Source organism: Siphateles boraxobius, unplaced genomic scaffold (genome assembly GCF_051911475.1).
Source record: "Siphateles boraxobius isolate OS27281-9 unplaced genomic scaffold, OSU_SipBor_1 162, whole genome shotgun sequence".
NCBI lineage: Eukaryota > Metazoa > Chordata > Actinopteri > Cypriniformes > Leuciscidae > Siphateles > Siphateles boraxobius.
The window spans coordinates 117,501-142,500 of record NW_027508769.1 but is presented as its reverse complement, the minus strand read 5'-3'; the positions used below and the strand labels follow the sequence as shown (position 1 = coordinate 142,500).

The 25,000-nt window shown below is 39.6% G+C and overlaps 1 protein-coding gene across 2 annotated transcripts in view; it reads right to left on the bottom strand.

Annotated features, from left to right (window-relative positions):
• The window catches only part of LOC143740013 (uncharacterized), a 33,980-nt gene extending 12,673 nt beyond the window's left edge, over positions 1-21,307 (bottom strand). The window contains exons 1-14 of one of the 2 annotated variants that reach the window (XM_077232031.1): positions 21,088-21,307; positions 17,599-18,458; positions 10,828-16,204; positions 10,562-10,702; positions 10,324-10,362; positions 9,974-10,092; positions 9,728-9,875; positions 9,499-9,638; positions 8,099-8,225; positions 7,990-8,025; positions 6,335-6,462; positions 4,899-5,025; positions 3,411-3,556; positions 107-233 (exon numbers count right to left, since the gene is read on the bottom strand). In XM_077232031.1, the coding sequence (XP_077088146.1) occupies positions 107-233; positions 3,411-3,556; positions 4,899-5,025; positions 6,335-6,462; positions 7,990-8,025; positions 8,099-8,225; positions 9,499-9,638; positions 9,728-9,875; positions 9,974-10,092; positions 10,324-10,362; positions 10,562-10,702; positions 10,828-16,204; positions 17,599-18,458; positions 21,088-21,090 (7,518 nt within the window). In that variant the 5' untranslated portion in view covers positions 21,091-21,307. Of the gene's footprint in view, positions 1-106; positions 234-3,410; positions 3,557-4,898; positions 5,026-6,334; positions 6,463-7,989; positions 8,026-8,098; positions 8,226-9,498; positions 9,639-9,727; positions 9,876-9,973; positions 10,093-10,323; positions 10,363-10,561; positions 10,703-10,827; positions 16,205-17,598; positions 18,459-20,871; positions 20,961-21,087 lie in introns of those variants that run through there. The other variant, XM_077232032.1, reaches the window with a different exon arrangement.
• Positions 21,308-25,000: the final 3,693 nt, after the last annotated feature.

The window sequence follows — 25,000 nt, the reverse complement described above, 5'->3', positions numbered from 1 at the left end:
TTTAAGACATGGGAAAGCTTTGCACACTTTCTTCATGTCGCTTTCACACACTCTGAAGTGGCCAAGAACACAAGTGTGTGTGTGTGATTAGACTAGAGTGCCTCACCAGAGTCACCGGGACCACACATGAGATCCGGCTGTCAGTCGCGCCCCAGTCCTCCGGGCTTCCGTAGAGACCTTTCTCCAGAACATACTGACGCCCACACAACCCGGGATCCTCGAACGCAACCCAACTGCAACACACACACACGGATGAGGGGTTAAAAACACACTCACACCTCCTCACACGACACACACAGCCCAGTCTTCACATGCTCTTCATATAAAATAGTTATTGTGTTCAGAATAATTCTTGAATCGGCAAAGTAAAATGAGTTCTGTTCGCTTTTGGAATATGCAAAAAAATAAAATAAAATAAAAGTTCTTGAAAAAGAGACACTGATTTACTTTGTGTAAATGTGTGTGTTATTGTTAGATGTTGTGGAAAGTATGTGTGAGTGAATATATTTTGGTTTATATGTGTTGTTTGGTTTTGATATGTGACCCTGGATCACAAACCAGTGTTAAGTCGCACGGGTATATTTGTGGGAATAGCCAACAATACATTGTATGGGTCAAAATTATTGAATTTTCTTTTATGCCAAATATCATTAGGATATTAAGTAAAGATCATGTTCCATGAAGATATTTTGTATATTTCCTACCGTAAATGTATAAAACATTTATTTTTGTGAGTGAATGCAGCACAATCGCGAACATAAATGCACAACTTTAAAGGAGATTTTATCAATGTTTTGATTTTTTTGCATCCTCAGATTCCAGATTTCCAATAGTTGCATCTCGGCCAAATATTGTCCTATACTAATAAACCATACATCAATGGAAAGCTTATTTATTCAGATTTCATGTGATGTATAAATCTCAATTTCACAAAAAAAAATGACCCATGTGACTGGTTTTGTCATCCAGGGTCACATATGTCTTAACAAAAAATGCATTAAATAAAGTTACATTTTTAAAAATTATTTACCGAATAATATATACTGCCATGATATACTCACAGTGAAGTTCGTTTAGTTTCGTTCTTCGCTTAGGGCTGAAAGAAGTACGAAATACGTGACCAGCGATATGACATCATGACACATTTAGATGAATATGTCAATGATAGTGATGTGTATTTTTCTTTCTATCCATATTGGTTTTTGACAGATGCAGTGTCGGATGAAAAAGAGCAGCATGAACATTGTGCTAAACATCTTCTGTGTTTTGAGCAACACGAGAGACAGAATGATCATTTCTGGATGAATTATTCATTTAAATAATGTACAACTAGATTTATTTTTCATGAAAGCTGAACATTATTTATTGTGAGAATAATGCAGCTGCAGTTTTGGGGTAGAAACGCCCTAAAGGTCATCAGTGTTTAATGTGGTTCGTATTCATATTCATCCATAATAACTGACATTCAAAGCAGCAAAACTACAGCAACTCCCAAACTAATGACATTCATAGAGACGCAGAGCCTGACAAATACAGACCTGCCTGTGTGTGTGCTTCATTCATGCATCTCACACACACACACACACACACACACACACACGTGCACGCACACACACACACACGCACGCACGCACGCACGCACACACACACACACACACACACGTGCACGCACACACACACGCACGCGCACACACACACAAACGTTCATATGAGAACAGAAAAACACATACACACACACACACACACACACACGTGCACGCACACACACACACACACACACACACACACACACACACACACACACACACGTGCACGCACACGCACACATACGCACACACACACACACACACACACACAAATGTTCATATGAGAACAGAAAAACACATACACACACACACACACACATTCTCTCTCTTTCTGTCTCTCTCTTTCTCTCTCACACACACACATACATACACACACACACTCGCTTACATACACAAACACTCTCTCTCTGTCTCTCTCACACACACTCAAACACACACACACAAACTCACATACACACTCTCTCTCTTTCTGTCTCTCACACATACATACACACACCCACATGCACTCACACACACACTCTCTCTCTCTCTCTCTCTCTCCCTCACACACACACACACACACATACATACACACACACACACACTCGCTTACACACACACACACACACACACACACACTCTCTCTCTCTCTCTCTCTGTCTCTCTCACACACACTCAAACACAAACACACTCACTGACTCACACTCACACACACACACACACACACACACACACACACACACACACACACACACACACACACACACTCGCTTACATACACACACACACACACACACACACACACACACACACACACGTAAGTAATTACAGTGAACCACATGGATTGTGAAATGCGCTGCACCAAGTACACACTCTCTTCCCGTCTCCACCTATTTCGAATTATTTGCATACATGCACTTCTTTTGTTGATCTTTTTTTCGCAGACAAACTTTTTTCCTTCGAATGACCATCAGCCCGAGGCGTGTGTGTGTGCGCATGTGGGCGTTTGTGTCACATGACCTGCCATCCGAGGGTAATTATGCACATAAACCTGTTCATTAGTTCTGTGGAAGCACTAGAAACAAGTTTTCATGGCATTCTATTTGAAACTCTATACTTCTTTACTCAATTTTAAAGTATGTTAACGAGCTGTTTAATTCATAAAATGTATATAAAATTAAAAATAAATGATTGAATAACTAAGTCCATAAAGTGATGGAACCCCTAAAAGGTTTTATGAAGCTTGTGAAAAATTAAATAAAATGTATAAATGAATAAATAGATAAATAAATGTGATAATAGGAAAATAAATAAAGGAATAAACGACTGGATAAAATAAATATGATTCATTTTTTATTATTTTTTCCCATAATTTTGTCACTTTTTTTTCACTTTTTAATTGTATTTATTTATTTTTTCATTTAATTACATATTTATTTATGCATTAAATAATTTTTACATTTATTTATTCCAATATGTATTTATTTCCAGATTTATTCATTTGAACATTTATTTATTCCTTTTTAATTTCTGCAGGTTTGAATTTTCGTCCGAACATTTCGCATGTTAAAAAATAAATACGACCTCACGTTGTGTTAATCACTTTTACACACTGTCAGCGAAACTTTCGTCCGTCATAAAAAAATTCGGATCGGGTTCGATTTTCTGCGTTTTTCGCATCATTTTGAGAGTTTTTTTGACAATTTAGAGCCACAGAATGACAAATACGAAGAAACGCAAACGAAAATATCTGACTCAGTGTGCAAGGACCTTAACAGACCGGATATACACACAGATGTTTTAAGCATCTCTATTGGCTGAATAAACTATAAAGCAGACACTCACACTCCTGCCAGGACCTCGATGGATCGGGTGTGTGGACCGTAGTGTGTGTCCGACGCGTTTTCCAGCGGCTCCCGGAGGTCCATATTGAAGCCTCGCTCTGAAAAGTGCGGCTCACTGAACATCTTCATATGAGGGGAAGAGAAATCCTGGAAAACAAGCCAATTCAAAGCATCTTTACGGTCTTCTGTTAGCACTGGAGGATTGTCTCAGATCAGAAAGGTGAAGGCTGGTGTTTCCTGGTATTGTGCGTCCAGAGCACATAAACACTGCAGGTACTATGCGACGGAGATTGCGTAACACATAACAAAACCTACATTAAAAAAATAACACTGCTAAAAATTATGTTTTTCCTCAGTATTTCTGTCTTGTTTTCCAGCACGAATATCCAAACATTCTTAAATCAAGATACATTTACTGGAGAAGCAAAACGACTGAAAAAATTAGTTTTTGCGTTAAATAGTTTACTTTTCTGACCCCATTGGAAGATATTTGTTCTTGTTTTAAGCATAAAATTGTTTAATATAATTTTTTTTAGTAAACAAGACTTAATATCTAAAGTCATTTTGCTTCTCCAGTAAATGTATCTTGATTTAAGAATGTTTCCAAGGTCAAAAAACACTTTAATTTCCTCTAATATCTATTTCAGCATCAGCTGTTTTCTCTCAGTGTCTGAAACGGTTAGTTGGGAGATTCAGTCTCTCTAAGCTCCGCCTCTCTGAGAGCTGCTCTGCTGTGATTGGTCAGAAAGCAAACGCTCATTATCATATCTAAATCTCAGCTCTTGATTACAGTAATATGTACAGGAACGATGGCGTGTGTTTTACCGTATCAATCTCAGAAAACAGCGTCTTCAGCTTCACGACAGTCTCAGATACACTACAGTGTTTGAGGGCGGAGCTAAGAGATGCTGCTCAGCCAATCAAGACCAGAGGGTGGGATTATGCAAATTAGTTACATAGAAGTGAATTAGCTTTTATTAGTTACATTGTGACAGGAAGTGAGACTGGAAGTACTGAGTTATTTTAGGAGACAATAACTTTATTTGATTTTTTGACTCGTTTCAGACAATAACTTTATTTGTCATGTACTTTGATCTTTGAAACTTTACATTCACAAACGGCTCTTATTACACACTGCATGAAAGGGAATATTTATCATTAAGTTTTAGTTAAACTTAGTTAACATAAACTAAGAATGTACAATACTTCTACAGCATTTATTAATCTTAGTTAATATTCATTTCAACATTTACTAATACATTATTAAAATCAAACGGTGTATTTCTTAAAATTAGTTAATGCACTGTGAACTAACATTAACAAACAATGAACAGCTGGATTTTTTATTAACTAACATTAACAAAGATGAATAAATACTGTAACAAATGTATTGCTCATAGTTAGTTGATACATTAACTAATGAACCTTACTGTAAAGTGTGACTGATTTAGTTAATGATAATGAGGCTTCCTCTAGTAAAGAGACTCACCATGAAGACGGGCCTGAGAGAGAGCAGCTTCTGCCCCGTCCCACCCCAGTCTCTCCAGTCCAGATACTCTCCCTCCTCCAGGACGAACTGGTGCCCGTCGAAACCCTCGTGCTCGTATCCAACCCACCTGAGACGAGTCGAGGAGTAACGTATTCATCAAATGAGTCATTTTTGACCGAAAAATTGTACGTTTTTTAAATTTTTTTTTAATTGGAATGGTACGAAATTTGGTAAAATTTTGCCACTTGCTGTGTTAACACAAAAAAAAAATTCATGGACATGACTCGAAAAGGTTAAATGATCCTGAAGACAATATACACACTTGTGCTCCTCGCGCTCAGAAACGACGCATTGGAAATGAATGAGAGTTTCCTCTAGTGGAAGCGTTTGGAACTGCAGCCGAACAACATCTCACTGAACGATCAGTTACTGACATATCTATGGAAGTTTGTTTCCGCCACAGAATGAAAAATAAAAAAGGTAATTGCGACTTTTTATCTCACAATTCGGACTTTTTCTCTCAGAATTGCATGTTTATATCTCGCAATTATGACTTTATAATACGCAACTGGGAGATATAAAGTCGCAATTGCATGTTATAAAGTCAGAATTGTGAGATATATTCTGAGGGAAAATATATCTATTGGTCTTTTTTTCCAATAGAATTGGACTTTATAACTCACAATTGCGAGCTTATATCGCACAATTCTGAGAAAATATGTCAGAATTGCGTGATATAAAGTCGGAATTGCGAGAAAAAAAGTCAGAATTTTTAGTTTTTCTCACGCAATTCTGACCTTATAACACTCAATTCCGACTTTATTTCACACAATTCTGACTTTATATATCGCAATTCTGAGAAATAAAGTCACAATTATCTTTAATTTTTTTTTATTCTGTGGCGGAAACAAGCTTCCATAGATATCAGCTCACATTTGAAACAACTTTTTTAGATTTATGGCTTTGATCTTCTTGCAGTTTTAGAGTAAATTGTGATTTTGAATATATATATTTCATATAAAAATTAAAAATTGCATTTTTGTGCATTTTTCATAAAACGCAGTCCAAAGTTATTTTTTGTCTTTTCTCAGTCAAGAAGGCACCAAATTCAAAATTTATTTTACATTTCAACTACATATATGACCCACTTTCAATAAAGACTAATGTTGAAATGGGTGAAGTGTCCCTGTAAGTTCAAGTTTTTTGTGTCGTCTTTGAAAAGAGATCGAACTTAAGTCTGTGCTTTAAAGCATTCAAGATTTACGACAGTTTAAGTAGAACATTTCTGGTCTATGCTTAAAAACTGAATAAATGGATTATAAATATAATTTATTATAAAAAAATCCCCTAAAAATACAAATTATTAAATAAAAAACATAATATAGTACATTCATTTCATTGAGTGTATGAAAATCACAGGAGTTTTCAGGACTCACAGGCCTCCGAGGATCTTCAGTGATTCCACACAGTTCAACCCGTGATGGTCCGGATCGGAGAAGGAAAACACGTCTCCCTGAACCTCAACACAATGGCCCTCCAGACCGGCTTTCTCATACAACACCGCCTGAAGGAGAGCGAGAGATCAAGAGCCTCCACGTTTACATGCAACCATATAATCCGTTAGTAATTGGATTGACGGCTCAATCGGACAGAAACGCCTTCATGTAAAAACACATTAATCGATCCGATTGAGCTCGATCCCAATGAAAACTGCATCGGATTGAAAGATGGCTTCGTTTACATGCAATTTTTGATGAATCTGACTGTAGTGTTTACATGAACGCTCGGGTTGATGTGTGTGTTTTTATGTCACAAGCTTCAAATCGGATTTTTTTTTTTAAATGCGCACACTGCAGGAATATACAGAGTTTCTGATGTTTGCGCATAATAACAATTCTCATACATTGCTTTATTTGTTTTAAACAGCAGAATTAATATTTATCCATTTCTGATCATAATTTGGAGACGATGAGCGGATTAACCGCTGGGCCGTGTTGCTTATACAGTTTTAGTTGTCAATCCGATCAAGTGTTTACTTGTTCTCTGGATCGGATTAGAAAAGGAATAAACCACATCGGCTACGTTTGCATGCAATTAAATAATCCGCTAGTGATGGGATTGACGGCTCAATCTTCATGTAAAAACACAGTAATCGATTGGATTGAGCTCGATCCCAGTGCAATCGATCGGTTTGAAAGGCTGTTTATTCCTTTTCTAATCCGATCCAGAGAACATGTGAACACTTGATCAGATCGAAACCCGAAACTGAAGGACTGCGCATGTGCAATGATGTAGAAATAGCGTAATGACGTATGGCTGCTGTTCTTCTGTTGAATAAAGTGTCGTATTAATGCTAACAGCATGTTAGCAATGCTAGAAACAAAATAATTCTTGCAGACAATGTGTTTTTAAGTTATTTTAAACTTTTATACTTTGGCTTAGGCTTAGGCTTTGTCAACCCAACATCCAGAGTTTTTCACAAACTTTACTCATCTAGTTATTAGCAGGTTATTATATAGTTGAAAATAACAGAATAAACATTTTACCCTTCAGTCTAAGTGTTGGATTAGCCGCTTCTGTTATTGTTTATATAACATATAAACGAGTTTCCAGTCATTCTATAATCCTGCTTTCACTCAGTGTCAGTTTCAGACTCTCTCTCTCTCTCTCACACACACACACACACACACACACACACACACACACACACACGGACTGGTTTTGGGCATTTTTACTGTGTGATAAATATAAGCGGCGGCACAGCGGTTCATACGCTCATTATCTCCAAATTATGACCAGAAATGGAAAAATATTAATTCTGCTGTTTAAAGCAAATAAAGAACCAATGTATGAGAATTGTTATTATGTGCAAACATCGGAAACTCTGTATATTCCTGCAGTGTGCGCATGTCAAAACATATATTCCGATTTGAAGCTTGTGACAGATAAACACACAGATCAACCCGATCACGTTTAGCGCTCATGTAAACACTACAGTCAGATTCATCAATCAGAATGAATTCAGTCCGACTGAAACAAAAGTTGTGCATGTAAACGAAGCCAATGTAATGTTACTGAAACTCATACACACCTTCACTGCAGTTGTGTTCTCTACTTTCGGAAGGCCCTGTGAAAGAAGCACATGTGAGCGGAGAAACAGCATGAAGATGTCTGTGTAACGCGAGTGTGTGAAGGCATACCATACGCAAGGGCCTCAAAGAGCCCACAATCGGCGACAGGAAACCCCAGTTCTCGGGAAACGCATATTCTCCGGCCTCCATCACCGCCAGCATTCCCTGGAAACCTGGATCACTGTAAACCAACCACCTGTAGACGAGAAACCACACCTGTCAATCATCAACCGGCCAATCGCAGGGCACCGTTGGCTATGGTGGCTTATCTGGACAAATGTTGCTGCTGAAAATCATTTTTGAAGTGTGCATTCACCTCCACCCTCCCAAGCAATCTTTTATTTTCTCTTTCTATTCCTGCTGAAATTCCACCTATACAACTTTAATCTCTCAATCTCTTTTCCTGACTAGTCCCTTTTTCTATGTTTTCTTTTTAATTCTCACCGTCCTCAGCGAGTTCTGATTAGTCAGTATATCTGTATATACACTATCTCTCACTTTAATATTAATTGTGTTGGCTTGACAATGTAGTTTGGGTCACAACTTGGGTCAGACCTTCAGACTGGACAATGGACAATCAAAACTAGGAAAAGTTCCATAGACTTTCATTGAGGGGGTCAAGACTTTTGCACAATAAGACTTTTGAGTATTTAAGCAATTTATCACTAGCAAAGCATGACCACTATCCTAGCACAAAATGTTAAAACATGCTAGCAATGTGTTAAATCATGCTAGCAACATGCTAATCATGCTAAAACACGAGAAAGCATGTTAGCACATTGTTAAATCATGCTAGCAACATGTTAAAAGATGTAAGCAACGTGCTAAAATGTTAAACTCATGCTATCAACATGTTAAATAATGCTAACAACATCTTGCTGAAAATGTGTTTTTAAGTTATTTTTAACTTTTATACAAGGCAAGCCAGCATCCACAGTTTTTCACAAACTTTACTCTAGTTATTATTCCCCTTTTCTTACTGAAACCAACAGAATAAAGGTTTTGCCCTACAGTATGAGTGGTGGATTAGTGGCTTCTGATATTGTTTATATGGTGCTGTGTGACTAATGCCTCTGACTCAAACACCCTCATAAAGCATAACACACTTATGAATCATCAGGAATTTCATGATTATGTTTTCAAAGCGACCCTCCACAACACTGACAGTCTTTCAACTCACACATACTTACACTTTCTAAAGAAAATCAGTGGTGTCAGGCAAATCATGGTAAGGTTATTTTTTAGCATGCTGCTATTTGTTATTCTTTTTGCTCTACAAAGCATCACAAACAAGCTGTTGCCCAGTTATTCAAAACAGAAAGTGAATCATAACACACATTCCGTCTAAGAAGATAGTAAAGATGTCCCTGTCAAGAGCTTCAACTTGACCACACACACCCAACAACAGTGTCCAAACACACACCCCAGTAAACGTTCAAGGTCTGAGCAGGGCGTGTTTGTGAACTTACAGACCACTGTGGACTTTGATAGAGCCGGTGTTCTGAGGAAGGCCGAAACTGCCCACTTCCTCAGTGCTATCCACATACTCAGAGCTTCTGCCCATGCCTCTGGGCTCGGTGAATAGCTCAATCCGGGGAGGAGTGTAGTCCTACACACACATACAGAAAAACACAGCACACACTCCAGTTACTTTTGGCGCTTCAGAATGTTTTTAAAGATACTGTTGAGGTTACTTACTCTGATAGCCAGACGAATTGAGCCAATGACCATAGGGGGAGATGTTTCTTCGCCCTCTTCCGCCCATTGATTGGGCAGTTCGTTAACGCTTTCCTCTTCCAGAGCGATGCATCGTCCCTCAAACCCTGGTTTCTCATACAGTATCCAACTGCAATAGGCCAAAGTGCACAGTTAAATCTAAACTACTGAAAGGCACATCATCATCATGCACTGAGTACATAATCTCCATCTGTATTTGCTGCTTACCATCCTCTGACCACTTTCACAGATATGACACTGGACAGTTGCATTTGTGTAGCATCAGGTTGATCCCTGAAGAACTCAAAGGACTGACCATTGAACTGATGGTGCCCAAATATCACAATCTGACGGAAACAAGATATATTTAATTATCCCAGCACTTTGGATTTAACTCTCTGTATGGGGGCGTTTTGAATTATTGCCCGACTGGTAAAACAAGTTACAGTTGATGTACATATTTAAAGCATTAATGAAATTCCCAAAAACTTGGCTCTTGTTATGCAAACATAACAAGGCAAACAGCTTCTAATATTTGAAAATCTCTGTTCAGTCATGACTTCGAAATGTTGGCAAACCTTCGCAGGACGCCGATGGATTCCACGAGCAGTTGGAATCTGAAAAATAATAATGCAGATAATTGTTTTGAAAGACAGTCCAAAATATGATGCAATGATGCCCCAAAGATTTTATCCCTTTGAACGTTGTCATGTACAAATATGAACATGCATGAATAACAGTTCAGTTCTCTGCAGCTATGAACAAATACATTTCTGGGATTTACAAAGAAAATAGACATTGGTGATGGACACATACATTTGGGAGTTCTCTCTGAGGTTTAACTTGAGGAATTTGGGCTTCTTGAACTTGAGGTGCAGGAGGAATCATAACGTCTTGGGTTTTTTCAGCCGTATTCAGATCCACTAGACCAGGTATGGAAGCACATTCTCTAGCCACCTAACCAACCAAATATACACAAACACTCAAATATGTGACATTTTTTACACTATGAGAAACACTAGCTGGGTATATGAACATATAAATGTGTGTTGTGATGAATGAATAAATGAGGGATGGCTGACCAGTGGGTCGATCGTATTTGATGACCGAGTGGTTTCAGGCTCCTTTGGAAGAAATTTCTCCAGGAAACTAGGCAACTTGATGTCTTCAAAGGAAGGAAGAGGTGGAAGAGCACTAGCATCTGTTTTCATAGTGACAATAGGGTCTACTGTGGTTGTTTTCAGGTCAGGAATCAGGGTTGGTCCATCAGGTTGCAGAACAACATCAGAACCAATCTGGATAGAGCTGAGAAGTGGTGGTGTTTTAGTGTCTGTTAACATGTTGACTTGGTCAGGTGTCAGGGTAGGTCCGTCATCCATATTAGGTTTTAGAACAACCTGGGAAGTAGTCTGGGTACCACTGGGATGTAAAAGTGCATTAGAGTCTGTTAACAAAGTAACTGTGCCATCTCTCAAAGTTGTTTTGAGGTCAGGTATCATGGTAGGTCCATCAGACTGGGTACAGCTAGGTTTAGGAGGAGAATTAGTGTCTGTTATCATTGTGACCTGGGGGTCTAATGAAGTTGTTTTCAAGTCAGGTGTTTGCATAGGTCCATCTTCCTTAGTAGGTTTTAGAACAACCTGGGAACCAGTCTGGGTATCACTGAGAGGTGCATTAGAGTCTGTTAACATAGTAACTGTGGGATCTCTCAAAGTTGTTTTGATAGGTCCATCATTCTTGGTGTGTTTTAGAACAACCTGGGAACCAGACTGGGTACAACCAGGTGTAGCAGGAGAATTAGTGTCTGTTAACTTTGTGACCTGGGGATCTAATGAAGTTGTTTTCAAGTCAGGTGTTTGCATAGGTCCATCTTCCTTAGTAGGTTTCAAAACAACCTGGGAACCAGTCTTGGTATCACTGGGAGGTGCATTAGTGTCTATTACCGCAGTGACTGTTTGGTCTCTTGAAGTTGTTTTGAGGTCAGGAATCATGGCAGGCACAACATCTTTGCTGGGTTTTAGAATAACTTGAGAAACAGAAAGGGTAGAGTGGCCATCATTCTTTGCAAGGACTTCCTCTATCATGACCTGTTCGGGTGATTCTGCAGTTGGTGCCAGCTGTGATTGTGGAGTTGACGTAGAACCAAGAGCATCGCTGGGTGATAACAGCCCATCTGAAGGACACTCAGTGGGGCTTAAAAACTCCATGCGTCTCCCTTTGCTAGGACTGCAGAGAAGGCTAACAATGGAGCACCTCTCCAAACGAGACCTTGTTTTCAGTGGTTCTGTTTTACTTTCATCAGACCCCTTCTCTTTTTCTTTCTCTTCCTTTTCAGACTCCTTCCTTTTTCTCTGGAATATCAGGGACCTAGTGAGGATGCTCTCACGCTCAGGTTTTGTCCACTTAGGTTTGAAGTCCTCCTTCTTGGCCTCTGTGTCTTGGCTCTTGGAAACTGAACTGGGAGCTGGATCCAAAATGAATTCCCTCCTTCTCCTCAAACCACACTGGAACTCCTCCGGATCAAAGGGTTTCTCGAAGCGGTCTTCTCTGATTGCTGGAAGGACAAACGGAGGAGCTTGTGGGCGATGATGGTTGTGTTTGCGTTGGGGAAGATTGAACGGCATTGCTAGCCTTTTCACATTTGCAATGAAGTCATCTGGGTCGATTTCTCCCAATGTATCCAGGTTGGTCTTCCTCACAGATGTGCCGAGCTTAGGTTTTGGCTCTGAAATCAACTGCTTCTTCTTTATAGGACGTTGCAGGTCTACATCAAGCCAGCTAGATGGAGAGTCTCTGTTCAGAGAGGAGCTTCCAGGTCGAGAAGGGATTTTTGGAAGGAAGAAGGGTTTCGGGATAAATTCCTTTTTTCTTGTGGCTGGATCTGTAGATTTGCGAGAGGGAGATGGGGATTTCTCACTGGCTGATGCCAATGTGTGGGAAATCTCTTTGGTTGAGGCATCAGGAGGCAAGGTCTTTTCCTTGAATGATGATGGTGAAGCCGTATTCTGTTCATTAGCTGAGGCAGGCAAACTGGAGGTTGTCTTATTGGTTGAGGCTTGTGGTGATGTGGTATTTTCATTAGCTAAGTCTGATGGAGTTTTATTTTCTTTGGATGAAGGAAGTGGAGTTATAATCCCTCCATTGGTAGAGGGTAATGGGAACGAGGGTGATGCTGGTGGTAGTGATGTCCTCTCATTTTTAGTAGTCTTATCATTGGAGACTGGTGAATCGGTTGTGGCTGGAGGTGGAGCGTTTTCTTTAGTTGAAGACTTTTTATTGGTTGAGGCTGGCAAAGTGGAGGTTGTCTCATTGGTTGAGGCTGGCGGAGGTGTAGTCTCTTTATTAGTTGAATCTGGGGGAGTTTTAGGTGCTTCATTAGTTAAGACTAATGGAGGTGTGGTCGTGTCATCACCTGAGCCTAATAAAGTGGAGGTCGATTTAACAGTTAGAGATGGAGAAGGTGAGGCCTTTTCATTTGTTGAGCCTAAAAATGTGGAGGTTATCTCAATGGTTGATTCTGGTAGAGGTGTGGTCTTTTCTTTAGGTAATGCTGTTGTAGGCGTGGTGTTTTCAATAGTTTTGGCAAGCAATGTGGAGACTATCTCGTTAGTTGGGGCTGGTGGAGGCTTTACCTTTTCATTAGTTGATGCTAGTGGATGCATGGTCTTTTCATCATTTGTCTTTCTTTTAGCTGAGTCTGATGGAGGTGTTATCTTTATATTAGTTGAGGCTGGTAAACTAGATATCTCATTAGTTGAGGCTGGTAAACTGGATATTATCACATCAGTTGAGACTGTTGGAAGTGTGTCTCTTGCAGGTGTGGTTTTCTCATTGACTGAGTCTGATGGAGTTGTGTTATTTTTATCAGTTGAGGCAGGCAAAGTGGAGGTTGTCTTATTGGTGGAGGCTTGTGGAGATGTGGTATTTTCATTAGTTGTGCTTTTATTAGCTGAGTCTGATGGAGGTGTTGTCTTTACATCAGTTGAGGCTGGTAAACTTGATATTATCTCATTAGTTGAGACTGTTGGAAGTGTGGCTCTTGGAGCTGTGGTATTCTCGTTGACTGAGTCTGATGGAGTTTTGTTCGTTTCATTGGTTGAGGCTGGTGAAGGTTTGTTCATGTCGTCACTGGAGCCTAATGAAGCAGAGATTGTCTCAAGGGTTGATGCTGGTGGAGACATAGTCTTTTCATTAGTTAAGGCAGGCAAAGTGGAGGTTGTCTCATTGGTTGAGGCTTGTGGTGTCTTTTCATTAGCTGAGTCTGGAATTGTGTTCTTTTCCTTAGGTAAATCTAAAGTTGTGCTCTTGTCATCACTTGAGGCTGGTAAACTGGAGACTGTCTCATTTGTTGATGCTGGTTTGGAGGTAATCTTTACACCGGCCTGGCCAGACTGCTCGATAGATGCTTCATTGGCTGTGGATGACGATGAAGTGGGCTTCTTTTTCACAGAGCGCAGAGATAGATTCTCATTATTGGTTGGTATTACAGGAAAAGTACTATCAGACAACTGATCTTCTGTCTCTGCAGAGTTTATGTCTCCATTAACTAAGGGTGTAATTTCTGTACTAGTGATTTTACTCTTGGTTTTGTTTGTGTCTCCATCTTTAGCTTCAGTGCTGGTCTTTTGTTGTTGTTGTTGTAAATCCCTTTTACTGGAAGCTTCTCGGCTCTGTGACCCGTCTCTTTTGGAACCGCCTCTCTTCATTGGAGGAATATGAGGTGAAATTATAGTGTCCGCTTCATCATTTTGTTTTTTTACCAGTGTTGCCAGTGTCCTACTTGTAGAAGCATCTTTTTCTTTAGTCTGATCATTCAATTCAGTAGAAGAGTTTTTCTCTGTATTCTGCGTTTCTTTACCATGACTGTTTGCCATAATTGTCGTGTCGTCTTGTTTAATCTCTTTGGGCTTTACGGCTAAGCTGTCCTTTGATTTACCTTGTTTAGGTGTCTTGGTTGTAATTTCCCCTTCTATATTTTGCTCAGTTGGTGTTGATGTGTTGACTTCACTGCTGTGTTTGAGTGTCTCAGTTGTTTTCAGTTGTTCGGTTGCCTCTGTACTCTGATTGTTTATCTCAGTCAAATAGTCTTTTTCTTTACTCTTATGGTTTGGCTTTGATGGTCTTTGTGCCTCGTCTGATTTTGGGTCATTTTCAGGGGTATTTTTCGTTTTTTGCACACAAAAAGCCTTACCTTTCTGAGGTAAGACCAACATATCCGTCTCACTCTCTCTGTTCCGCATGGCATCTTTCCTAGAAGATGCATTGCTGCTATTGGCTGGCACAAAGAAGTCTTTAGAGTTGGCCGCTTTCAGGTCCTCCGGGGATGGTGGTTTCTCTTCATTTGTCACAGATGGATCCAGTTTCGCTGACTCTCTAAACAATGTGTTTACAATAGTGTCTCTGTTCTTCCGCCCCTCTCCTTCTGAGCTCTCTTGAACAGGCTGCTTTTTGTTGCTGTTTTTCTGTTGCTCTTCAGTTTTTGAGTCAATGCCTGTCCGTTCTATATTCACTTCATTCGAGCTGTTCTCAGTTTGAGAGACGGATGCCTTGTAAGCAATGCTTTTTATTTCTTTGAGACCTTCTGTGTCCATTGGTGGAGACTTTTGTAACCTCTTTGAGTCAGTGTTTGATGTTGCCTTCATGCTTTGCATTATATCTCCTGCTTTCTCCAACTTTGGAGGAAATTTAGGCTTATTGCTCGCAACCTCATCACCAGAAGTGCTTTTCACATACTGGTCTGTGGTCTTTACAACGTCTCCCTCATCTATAAGATGTTTCGGGGTCTTGTTGTCCATGACCTCCTGTTTACCTTCACCCATTTCTTGTTTGTTCTTGCTGGTGGGGCTGAGCGGTTCTTTGCTTCGACGTTTTTTAGATCGCGAGCCTGTCCGGTTTGGAGATTTCACCGGCGGACTCTCGTCAATAGGAAATGAAACTGTCTGTGCAGAACAGCTCGCTTTATCCAACTCTTTATTCCCAATGTTCGAGTCACTAGTGCTCTCTGACAATGCAGGTTTGCTTTGTGTTGCATCTTGGGATTTGGAGTCTGTTTGATCTATGGGTTTCGGTTCTCCGCTGGTATTTGCTGTAGATTTTTCAAAACTTCCAGAACAAGATGCTTCAATACGCCCAGCTGTTTTTGAAAGTCTTTCGTTCAATGCATGACCAGACACTCCAGACGACAATGTTAACTTCTCTTCTCCCCTCTGTCCTGCAGAGAAATTCATTGCTCTCTCTTTAACCGTTTGTTTCGGAGGTGCAGAACTGGAACGCGTTCCGGCATCTTCTTTCAGTCGATTAGCCACATTTCGAGCTGGAGAAATATCCAGATGACGCAGGTTTGTGCAGCTACTGACAGCTTTGGGCGCTCCTCTTTCAAACAGACTGATTTTGTCTGCGATTCGTCCCTTTTGATGACTGGATTTCACATTAGTGCCGTCCACTCTGTCATCCGGGCATCTGTAAAATACAAACAATAAAGGTCAAAAGGGCAAAAATGGTTCATTGATGCTCTCTATGATGTTTACTTTATTTAGCATCCACTCCCTTAATTAGTTGTTTACTCATTGTGTCTTTCCTTCCTCGTTCTCTATCATTGGCTATTCTTCCTTGTTTCTCCTCCTTTGTTCTTTATATCTTTGAAGCAAACCACAAACCCAAAACTGCAGCATGACTTCCGGTTCTTCAGCACATTTGCATTTTCGCTTTTATAGAAAGTGACTAACAAAAACACGTGCTGCAAGACATTAATTCAAAAGTTGCAAAGATTATTAGATACAACTACTTTTCCCTACCTTTTTCCTCCCTAACTGAATGAGTTTGCTTCAAAAAAGCATAAAAAATGTATAATGATAGTCATTCATATGACTCTTGCGTATTTATGTATTATGGTAGATTTGTGTGAGGGTGAGATTTGCTGCAACAGAAAGAGAAACTATATTATTAGTAAATAACAGTAAATCAGTAATAAATGGTACCATAAGTTGGTCCGTTCCTCACCCAAAACTGTCATATGCAGGAGTCACATGGTTTTAAAAAAAAAAACCTTGAATGAACTTCTAAATATATCTTGTTTTCAGCAAAATAAATGAATCATAGAGGTTTGGGAATGACGTGAGGGTGGATAATTATTTTAAATTTTTAGCTGAACTGTTCTTTTAGGAGTAGAAAAGTACAAAGCTGAGCAAAATCTAGAAAAACTGGCATTTAAATATGCAAGCACTTAATTGTTATGAAAATGCCTCTTTTCAATGCAGAAAACTCTTTAGACAAGGTCAGGAACATTAACCAACAGGTATTACAAGAACCTGATAATAATGAGCACATATTTCACAACATGACACATGATGTTTTGTCCTGATTATCTCTAAGAAAGTTTTCCCATGTTTAGTTAAAGTTTCATTTTAAACATAAACTGGTAACACTTTACAATAAGTTTCATTAGTTAACTACATTAGTTGGCATGTTAGTTAGCTAATAATGAACTGCACTTATACAGCATTTATTAATCTTTCTTAATGTTAATTTCAACATTTACTAATACTTTATTAAAATCTTGCTAACATTAGTTAATGCACTGTGAACAAACATGAATAAACAGTGAATGACTATTTTTTAATAACTAACTTTAACAAAGATTAACAAATACAGTAACAAATGTTTTGCTCATTGGTAGTTCATGTTAGTTAATGCATAATGTTAACTAATACACCTTATTGTAAAGTGTTACCCATAAACTTTTAAAGTGTACACAGATCAAATAAACACTAAACGGCTTTCAAAAGTATATTGTGTTTGCTAGTTATTTCTGTAAGCACATTAGCAAAACAAACTGGTTCAACAGGTATATTTACCTCGCTTTCTCATCAGATCTCGGCCATTTAGGATCCGTAGTGCTTTTAAACGTCACATGAGGATCTTCATTTGAGACCACCAGCTTTTTAGCAAAGATCTTCTCGCTGTGAGACACTTTGATACTCCTGCGCTTGGATTCAGCGCTCTCGGTCATTCTCACCACATGTTCCTCGTCCATGTCTGATTCAGTGACGGGTGAGCTCGGGGAATCAGCCTTGTCCTCGCTCAGGTGTGTTTCCACCCATTCTGCTCGGACAAAATACTCACGACTACCTGAGTTTGGTGCTTCTGCTCCAGAGCATTCCTGAACGTTGTTTTCCGCCTCCTCAAAAGCTGAGTCAGCACATGCCGACTGTGGGCTGGTTGCCAAACTGGTTGCTATAGGACTATCAGGCTGAGGATTGGTTTGGGATTTACTTTTAGCCCCGCCCACATCTCCATGAGAGCTCCGCCTCCTTCTTCCAGATCTCCTTCGTCCCATTTTCTCTGTCTTATCTTGATCAGAGAAGTCAGGTGTTGATCTGCTTCTGTTACTCTCAAACGAATGACTACGTTTGCTTCTTTTTACAACAGTCTTGTCGTTTTCTCTTCTTCTTTGCTCTCGGCACACCTGGGTTCTCGGATGTTTGGCATTCCGGCTCGGGGAATGGCTTTTCTCAGCTGGAACGGTTTCATCTACTGCAGGACTGTGTCTCTCATGTGCACCAGCTGTTCCTCTGTTGTCTTCTTCATACGCCTCCTCTCGCTGTGTTTCGGAGTCGGGATCATCTCCGCTCAGACCCGGGCCGCTCCAACCCCACGCCAACCAGCTCCCGATGCGACTGAACACCCCTGGGCTGCGCTCCTGAGGACTCTCAGCCTGCAAACACACAAACACATGCAGAATCATGAGGGATTGATCATTAACACACTTAATGTTGTTTCAGGCTCTACTAGAACAGGTTTTCCTGCTTGAATGTTGATTATTTTCCTCATATCCTCCATTGTTGCGGCTCCTCTCTTCCCAGTCTGTCAGTAACACTCTGTTTACTTCCTGTCTCTATGAAGCCCCTCCTTCTGAAAAGCGCACTGTGCTCTGATTGGTCGGCTGGATCAGTGTGTTGTGATTGGTCGTGTGCTTCGAGCGTGTTTGGGAAATGTCCCGCCCCTTACCATAACCGCCAGTTTAACACACTACTAACTAACTCAACCAGGCCCCGCCCCTTTATTCTGCGTATGAATTATTATAATGAGGAATATTGTGACGTGTTCGTTCCTGGAAGAAACTCAAGCTACAATGGAGGCGTTTCAGGAGTTCAGAAACACTGACACTGATATAGAGAATAATAGAGAAGAACTTTTTCATGATCAAACAGCAACATTTAAAACATTAAAGCAAATACTAAGATATTCTCCAATTTATTTTTCAAAAAAAAATTTCACTCAGTATGTTTATCATGTAATTTGTAATGAAAAATTGTACATTTTTTCCACAAGAAAACCCCACTATTACATTCTAATGCTCGAAAATTAGATGTTCAAAAAATATATAAAGATATTATGTTTTACATATTTATAATACTTATATTTATAAAAAATATTATATTATTATATAAACTTAATATTTATAATAATATAATACATATATAAATAGTATTACTATTACACAATATTTAATTTACATCTCTTAAACATTTATAAACAGAAAACACGGACTATCAAGAAAGTCTGACAGAACGACACAATCTGTTAAACACCTAATGCTTAAATAAAATGTCAAAATAGCACATTATGAAGGTTTATTAACAGTTTTTAAAAAAACATCACTGCCATCAAAGATTAATTTTACACTGTTTGAAGGAGACACATATATTGTTATACAGAAACAGCTAATATTTTGGATTTAGTATGGATTCCAATTACATTTTTCTGCAACTAATGGTATGCAAAGGCAGTTCATGACTCTTTGTCTAATAAACTAAAGCAAAGTGTGCCAGAGATTTTCTCTCTCTCTCCACAGAAGTACAGTGAGTCTGAGAGAACATTTAAACACGTTCCCCAGCGAACAGGGAACGTTCTGCCAAGGTTCCCTCACAGTTAAAAACAAACATTCGACAGTGACGTAAATAGAACGTTCGTTCAAAGTTATCTCTTTAATAATACTCTCAGAACGTTAGAACAAAAACATTTATTCATTTATTTCTAAAACGTTTCAGTTTGATGTTTATCTAACGTTTTTTTAAATGTTTCGACTTGTTTCAGAACGTTCAGATACAAAAGTAACGTTCCCATAATGTTTAAAGAATTGTACAATGGAATGTTCCATTAACGTTCACATAACCAAGAAATGCGTTATTAAAACATTTAAAAACAGAGAGGCTTCAGAGGGAACGTTTTCATATGTCAACAAGAATAGCCATACTTTTGTTACCTAACACAGGATTTGGACAAATTAAAAACGGAGAAAAATATTAATAATAAAGAAACGGGTAAAGTTTTCATATTCGTCATTGAGAATCTCACACAGTCATTCTGCTGAAGTTTTAAAACTCACTGTCCGGATCGTTGGCGCGCGGAACACCCAGAGAAGCGCGTCTTTCGTCCCGCCAGCGAGAGTCGTGAAATGATCCAGCCCTGCGACTCAATGAATCCAGATCGATAAAAGCGATCAGGGATGAACGTCCGGATCAATAAAAGAACGCTTGAGGATCGTTAATTATTAGTGATCTGCAGGACGCGCGCAGAAGCTCTTCAGTGACGCGCGCGCGAGGAGAGAGAGGGACTGAGAGAGGATTGAGTTTCAGAGGATCAGATGAACCCAATCCAACACAATGAACAAGAACAGTCACAAAACACTTCAGTTTTCCAACCTCCCAAAGTGAGTTTAACACAGTGATGCTCACAGCTACTGCCATGCTATTTGTTATATTTTAGATTATATTTAAAATATGAAGCTGTTGCTGTTTTCACGATCATGCATGCTTATTTTTATTTGTAAAAACTCTGTATGTGCAGCAAATCATCTCCTTAAAGTATTTTGTTTTTAGTAAAGTATTTTAAAGTGACTTTAGGGTCTCCTCACTAAAAGAAACTCCTAGAAACTTTCTTCTAAGGTTAGTTATTGGTAACACAACCTATAGAGAGAACGTTCCAGTTATGTTATTAAAATAACATTAGGAGAACCTTCCAATTTCCAATGGAGACGTTCTTTCTAAGCACAATAATCAATATATTTAGGCCAAATCCATTTGTTTTCAAACAACTTATATACAGAAGGAAAGCCCAATACTCACAGAGTTGAAAGTGTCAGAGATGAATCATATCAGAACGCACTGATGCTGGAGTCTCGCGTAAATAAGAAAGAGAAAGCTCAAACGTTTGCTCTAATTATTTACCTGCTTCTACACGCACGTCACACCCACACCTGTCCCGCTCGTGCACAGACCTGTTCACGCGAACTCAAGCTATTCGGACCATGCAGTCAAGTGTGTAAACAATGACAAACTCACCATGATCCAGCGTTGTGTTTAGCGTTCGCGTTCACCTGTGAGGATCCATCGGTCGAGCTGTTGCAGGAACGGGTGGATCGAGAACAGAGAACACGACCGGTATCAGAACACGACCGGTGTCAGAACACGACCGGTATCAGAACACGACCGGTGTCAGAACACGACAGGTATATCGACTCTTGTGCAACGGCCTCAGTCTGACAAAAACACACACTGAATTATTCATGCACTCGAGGCCAACACACACACCCACGGTTAGACTATGGCCTCTAACACTTTAATGAGCCGAGATAGTTCAGGAAAACACATGAAGATAGTCTTTGCGTTCACACACACACACACACACACACACACACACACACACACGTCTGAGGGAACATGCTTTGACTGGATGATATTGGTTTATTGGTCATCATTAGGGGTGAGCGGTGCACAAACTAAGCTTCTTGTAACACACTTGTTTGAAATACTTCCACACTAGCATGCTAGCATGACGAAACTTAGTGTATTTAGTAGGTTCGTTGCCATAACAACACTATATTGAGAAAAAAATGCGCCAAAATTCAGAAATCTTTGGAAGATATCATTTATCTAACCATAACAAAAGTAAATTTTTTATTTATGTACATTTTTCTTCTCTGTGTTTTGCGTTTATTTAAAATTAGACAAATCTGAAATGATTTGAATCTTATATCTGTTATTTAACAGTAGAGATAGTTCTTTAATGCAGATTTAACCAGCAGAAGACACTATGTGACTAACATTAATTTCTGCAGGAATGGCTGTTTAACTCTTTTCTCAATGCATGTACGTGTACAGATGAAGAGAGGAACATTCATGCAAGCATATAATAACTTAGTTTCCGTAGTTTGACTCAACTGTATGTCTGAAGCCGCTCACTCTGGTCTCTGGGAGTGTTTTGTAATGCCTGCCGTGACTCACTTTAACCACACATATTCAGTTCCTGCTCTCTGCAATGGAATCCAGATGGCAGAGCAGATTCTCCATGTGTGACCAGCAAACACTCGCCATCCTGAGCAGCAGAAAACACTGAAGTACACCCAGAATACCCTAGCAACCACCTCAAGTAGCCTACCCTAGCAACCACCTCAAGTACCCTAGCAACCACATAGCATCACCCTCGCAACCACCTCAAGTACCCTAGCAACCGCATAGCATCACCCTAGAAACCACCTCAAGTACCCTAGCAACCGCATAGCGTCACCCTAGCAAATACCTCAAGTACCCTAGCAACCGCATAGCATCACCCTAGCAACCAACTCAAGTACCCTAGCAACCACATAGCAACACCCTAGCAACCACCCTGAGTACCATTGCAACCACATAGCAACACCCTATAGAAACTGCATAGCAACAACTTAGCAACCACCCCAAGTTTTTAAAACCACTAAAGTAAAACTTTAAATATTTTAAACTGAAAACCTTCAAACTTTTAAAACTATATATTAATCTATCTATTCAAAATTCTGCCTTTTAAAACTTATACTTAACTAAAACTATATCAAACATAAAACCTTCAAACTTCAATTATAAAACTACTTCAAACTTAAAACATTCAAACTTCAATTATAAAACTACTTCAAACTTAAAACCTTCAAACTTCAATTTTATAACTACTTCAAACTTAAAACCTTCAAACTTCAATTTTATAACTACTTCAAACTTAAAAAATGTCTGACTAGGCTACTTCAAACTTTCTGGTCCGGCTTTCTCAAGCCAACTTTAAAACATGCAGATCATCCAAGTCATTTCATTTAAACTGAAGTTTGTTTTACTGAAGCATTAATATTCAAGCGTGTTTGTAGTCATACACACAGTGTGGTTTTATGCTTCACTGATTGTTGGGTCATTTATTATGAGCTTCACGTCACAGACGTGTGAGAGTTTTGCTGTAAACTGCAGGTTTAGTAGCGCCTCCTGCTGGAGAAAGAACATCAGCACGTGTTTTGTTGTTGTTTGTGTATAAGGTTTATGTCAAGCAAAAATAAATATGGTGTTATTTTAGTATAATTAAATATACTGTTAAATTGTTTAGCATTTGAATGTGCTTTTGTTTTTATACTCTCAGTTATATTTTTAATTTCAGTTTGCGTTTAATTTTGTTATGTGGTTTTGTCTATTATTATTGTTTTATTAATATTTATTACAATTTGTATATAGCTGTAATTTATTTTTAGTTTAGTTTTAGTAACTCTACTACTTTAGCCTACACTTATTTTAAGTTAGTTAGTTAAATCAACATTTCTAATTTAAAAATTTGCAGTAGCCTATTTATATATTTTTCAGCTTTATTTAAAAGTAGCTCCGGCTATGTGTGTGTGTGTGTGTGTTTGTGCGTGTGTGTGCGTGTTTGCGCGTGTGTGTGTGTGCGCGCATGTGTAAGTGTGTGTGTGTGTGTTTGTTTGTGCGTGTGTGTGCGTGCGTGCGCGTGTGTGTTTGCGCGTGTGTGTGTGCGCGCATGTGTAAGTGTGTGTGTGTAAGTGTAAGTGTGTGTGTGCGCGCATGTGTAAGTGTGTGTGTGTGTGTAAGTGTAAGTGTGTGTGTGCGCGCATGTGTAAGTGTGTGTGTGTGTGTAAGTGTGTGTGTGTGTGTGTGCGCGCGCATGTGTAAGTGTGTGTGTGTGTGTGTGTGTGTGCTCGCGCATGTGTAAGTCTGTGTGTGTGTAAGTGTGTGTGTGTGTGTGTGTGTGTGTGTGTGCGCGCGCATGTGTAAGTCTGTGTGTGTGTAAGTGTGTGTAAGTTTGTGTGTAAACAGGAAAGGAAAGCTGCGAGAGTGTGAGCGTTCGCGCGCGTGTATTTGTGTGCGTGTTAGTTAGTTAAATCAACATTTCTAATTTAAAAATTTGCAATAACCTATTTATATATTTTTCAGCTTTATTTAAAAGTAGTGTCATGAGGTAAGAGAGCCAGACAACAGGTGCGGAGAAATAGTATAATTTAATGAGAGAGCTTGCCAGGAGATCGATAAACACAAATATTCTCAATAAGAACTTAGGGCTTCTTGAAGAAGGGAAACATTCAAATAAAGTCTCTGCTTGAAGAAACAACTAACACAGCAAACAGCCTAGAAGACGATAGTTAGAAGAGATCTCCGTCAAGTGAGAAGAGGCACAGGCTGAAGGCGCTCGAGGGAGACTTGAGGCAAGCGGCGATTCTCCGGCTCAGATCAAAAGGCTCTCTATAACAATCAGCTCTCCGACACGACAGGATTGAGACAGGACAGAAGACAAAATGTTAGATGGCACATAGCATACACACAGTAATGCAATACTCAGGCAAAGACAGGAAGGAAGAGAGGGGAGAAATAGAGACGCTAATCAAGAGAAAAGGATTCAGGTGAAAGGAGGCAAGAGCCCCAACTAGTGAACGAGTAACAGCTGATGAGGATAACGAGGATGTGAAATAATGAAAAAATAGCGTAATGTGAGAGAAAAGACCAGGATCATGACAGTGCCCCCCCCTAAACGGGCGCCCCCTGGCGCTCCCGAGGGAGAGAGCTGACGGGACCTAAAGAAATCGTCAATGAGGGACTGATCTAGGATGTCACGAGAGGGGACCCAACTCCTCTCCTCAGGACCATAACCCTCCCAGTCCACAAGGAGCTGTTGACCCCGACCCCGGCGCGAACGTGTAATAGTTTACGGACTGTGTAAACAGGAGTACCCTCGACACGAACAGGAGGAGAAGAGTAGCGCAGAGGGGAACGAATAACCGGTTTAATACATGAAACGTGAAAGACAGGATGGATGCGACGAAGATGATTGGGGAGCTTTAGTTGGACCGTGACAGGACTGATGATCTTAGACACACGAAAAGGTCCAATAAAACGAGGTGCGAGCTTGCGAGAGACAGATTGGAGAGGTAGATTAGAAGTTGAAAACCAGACCCTCTGC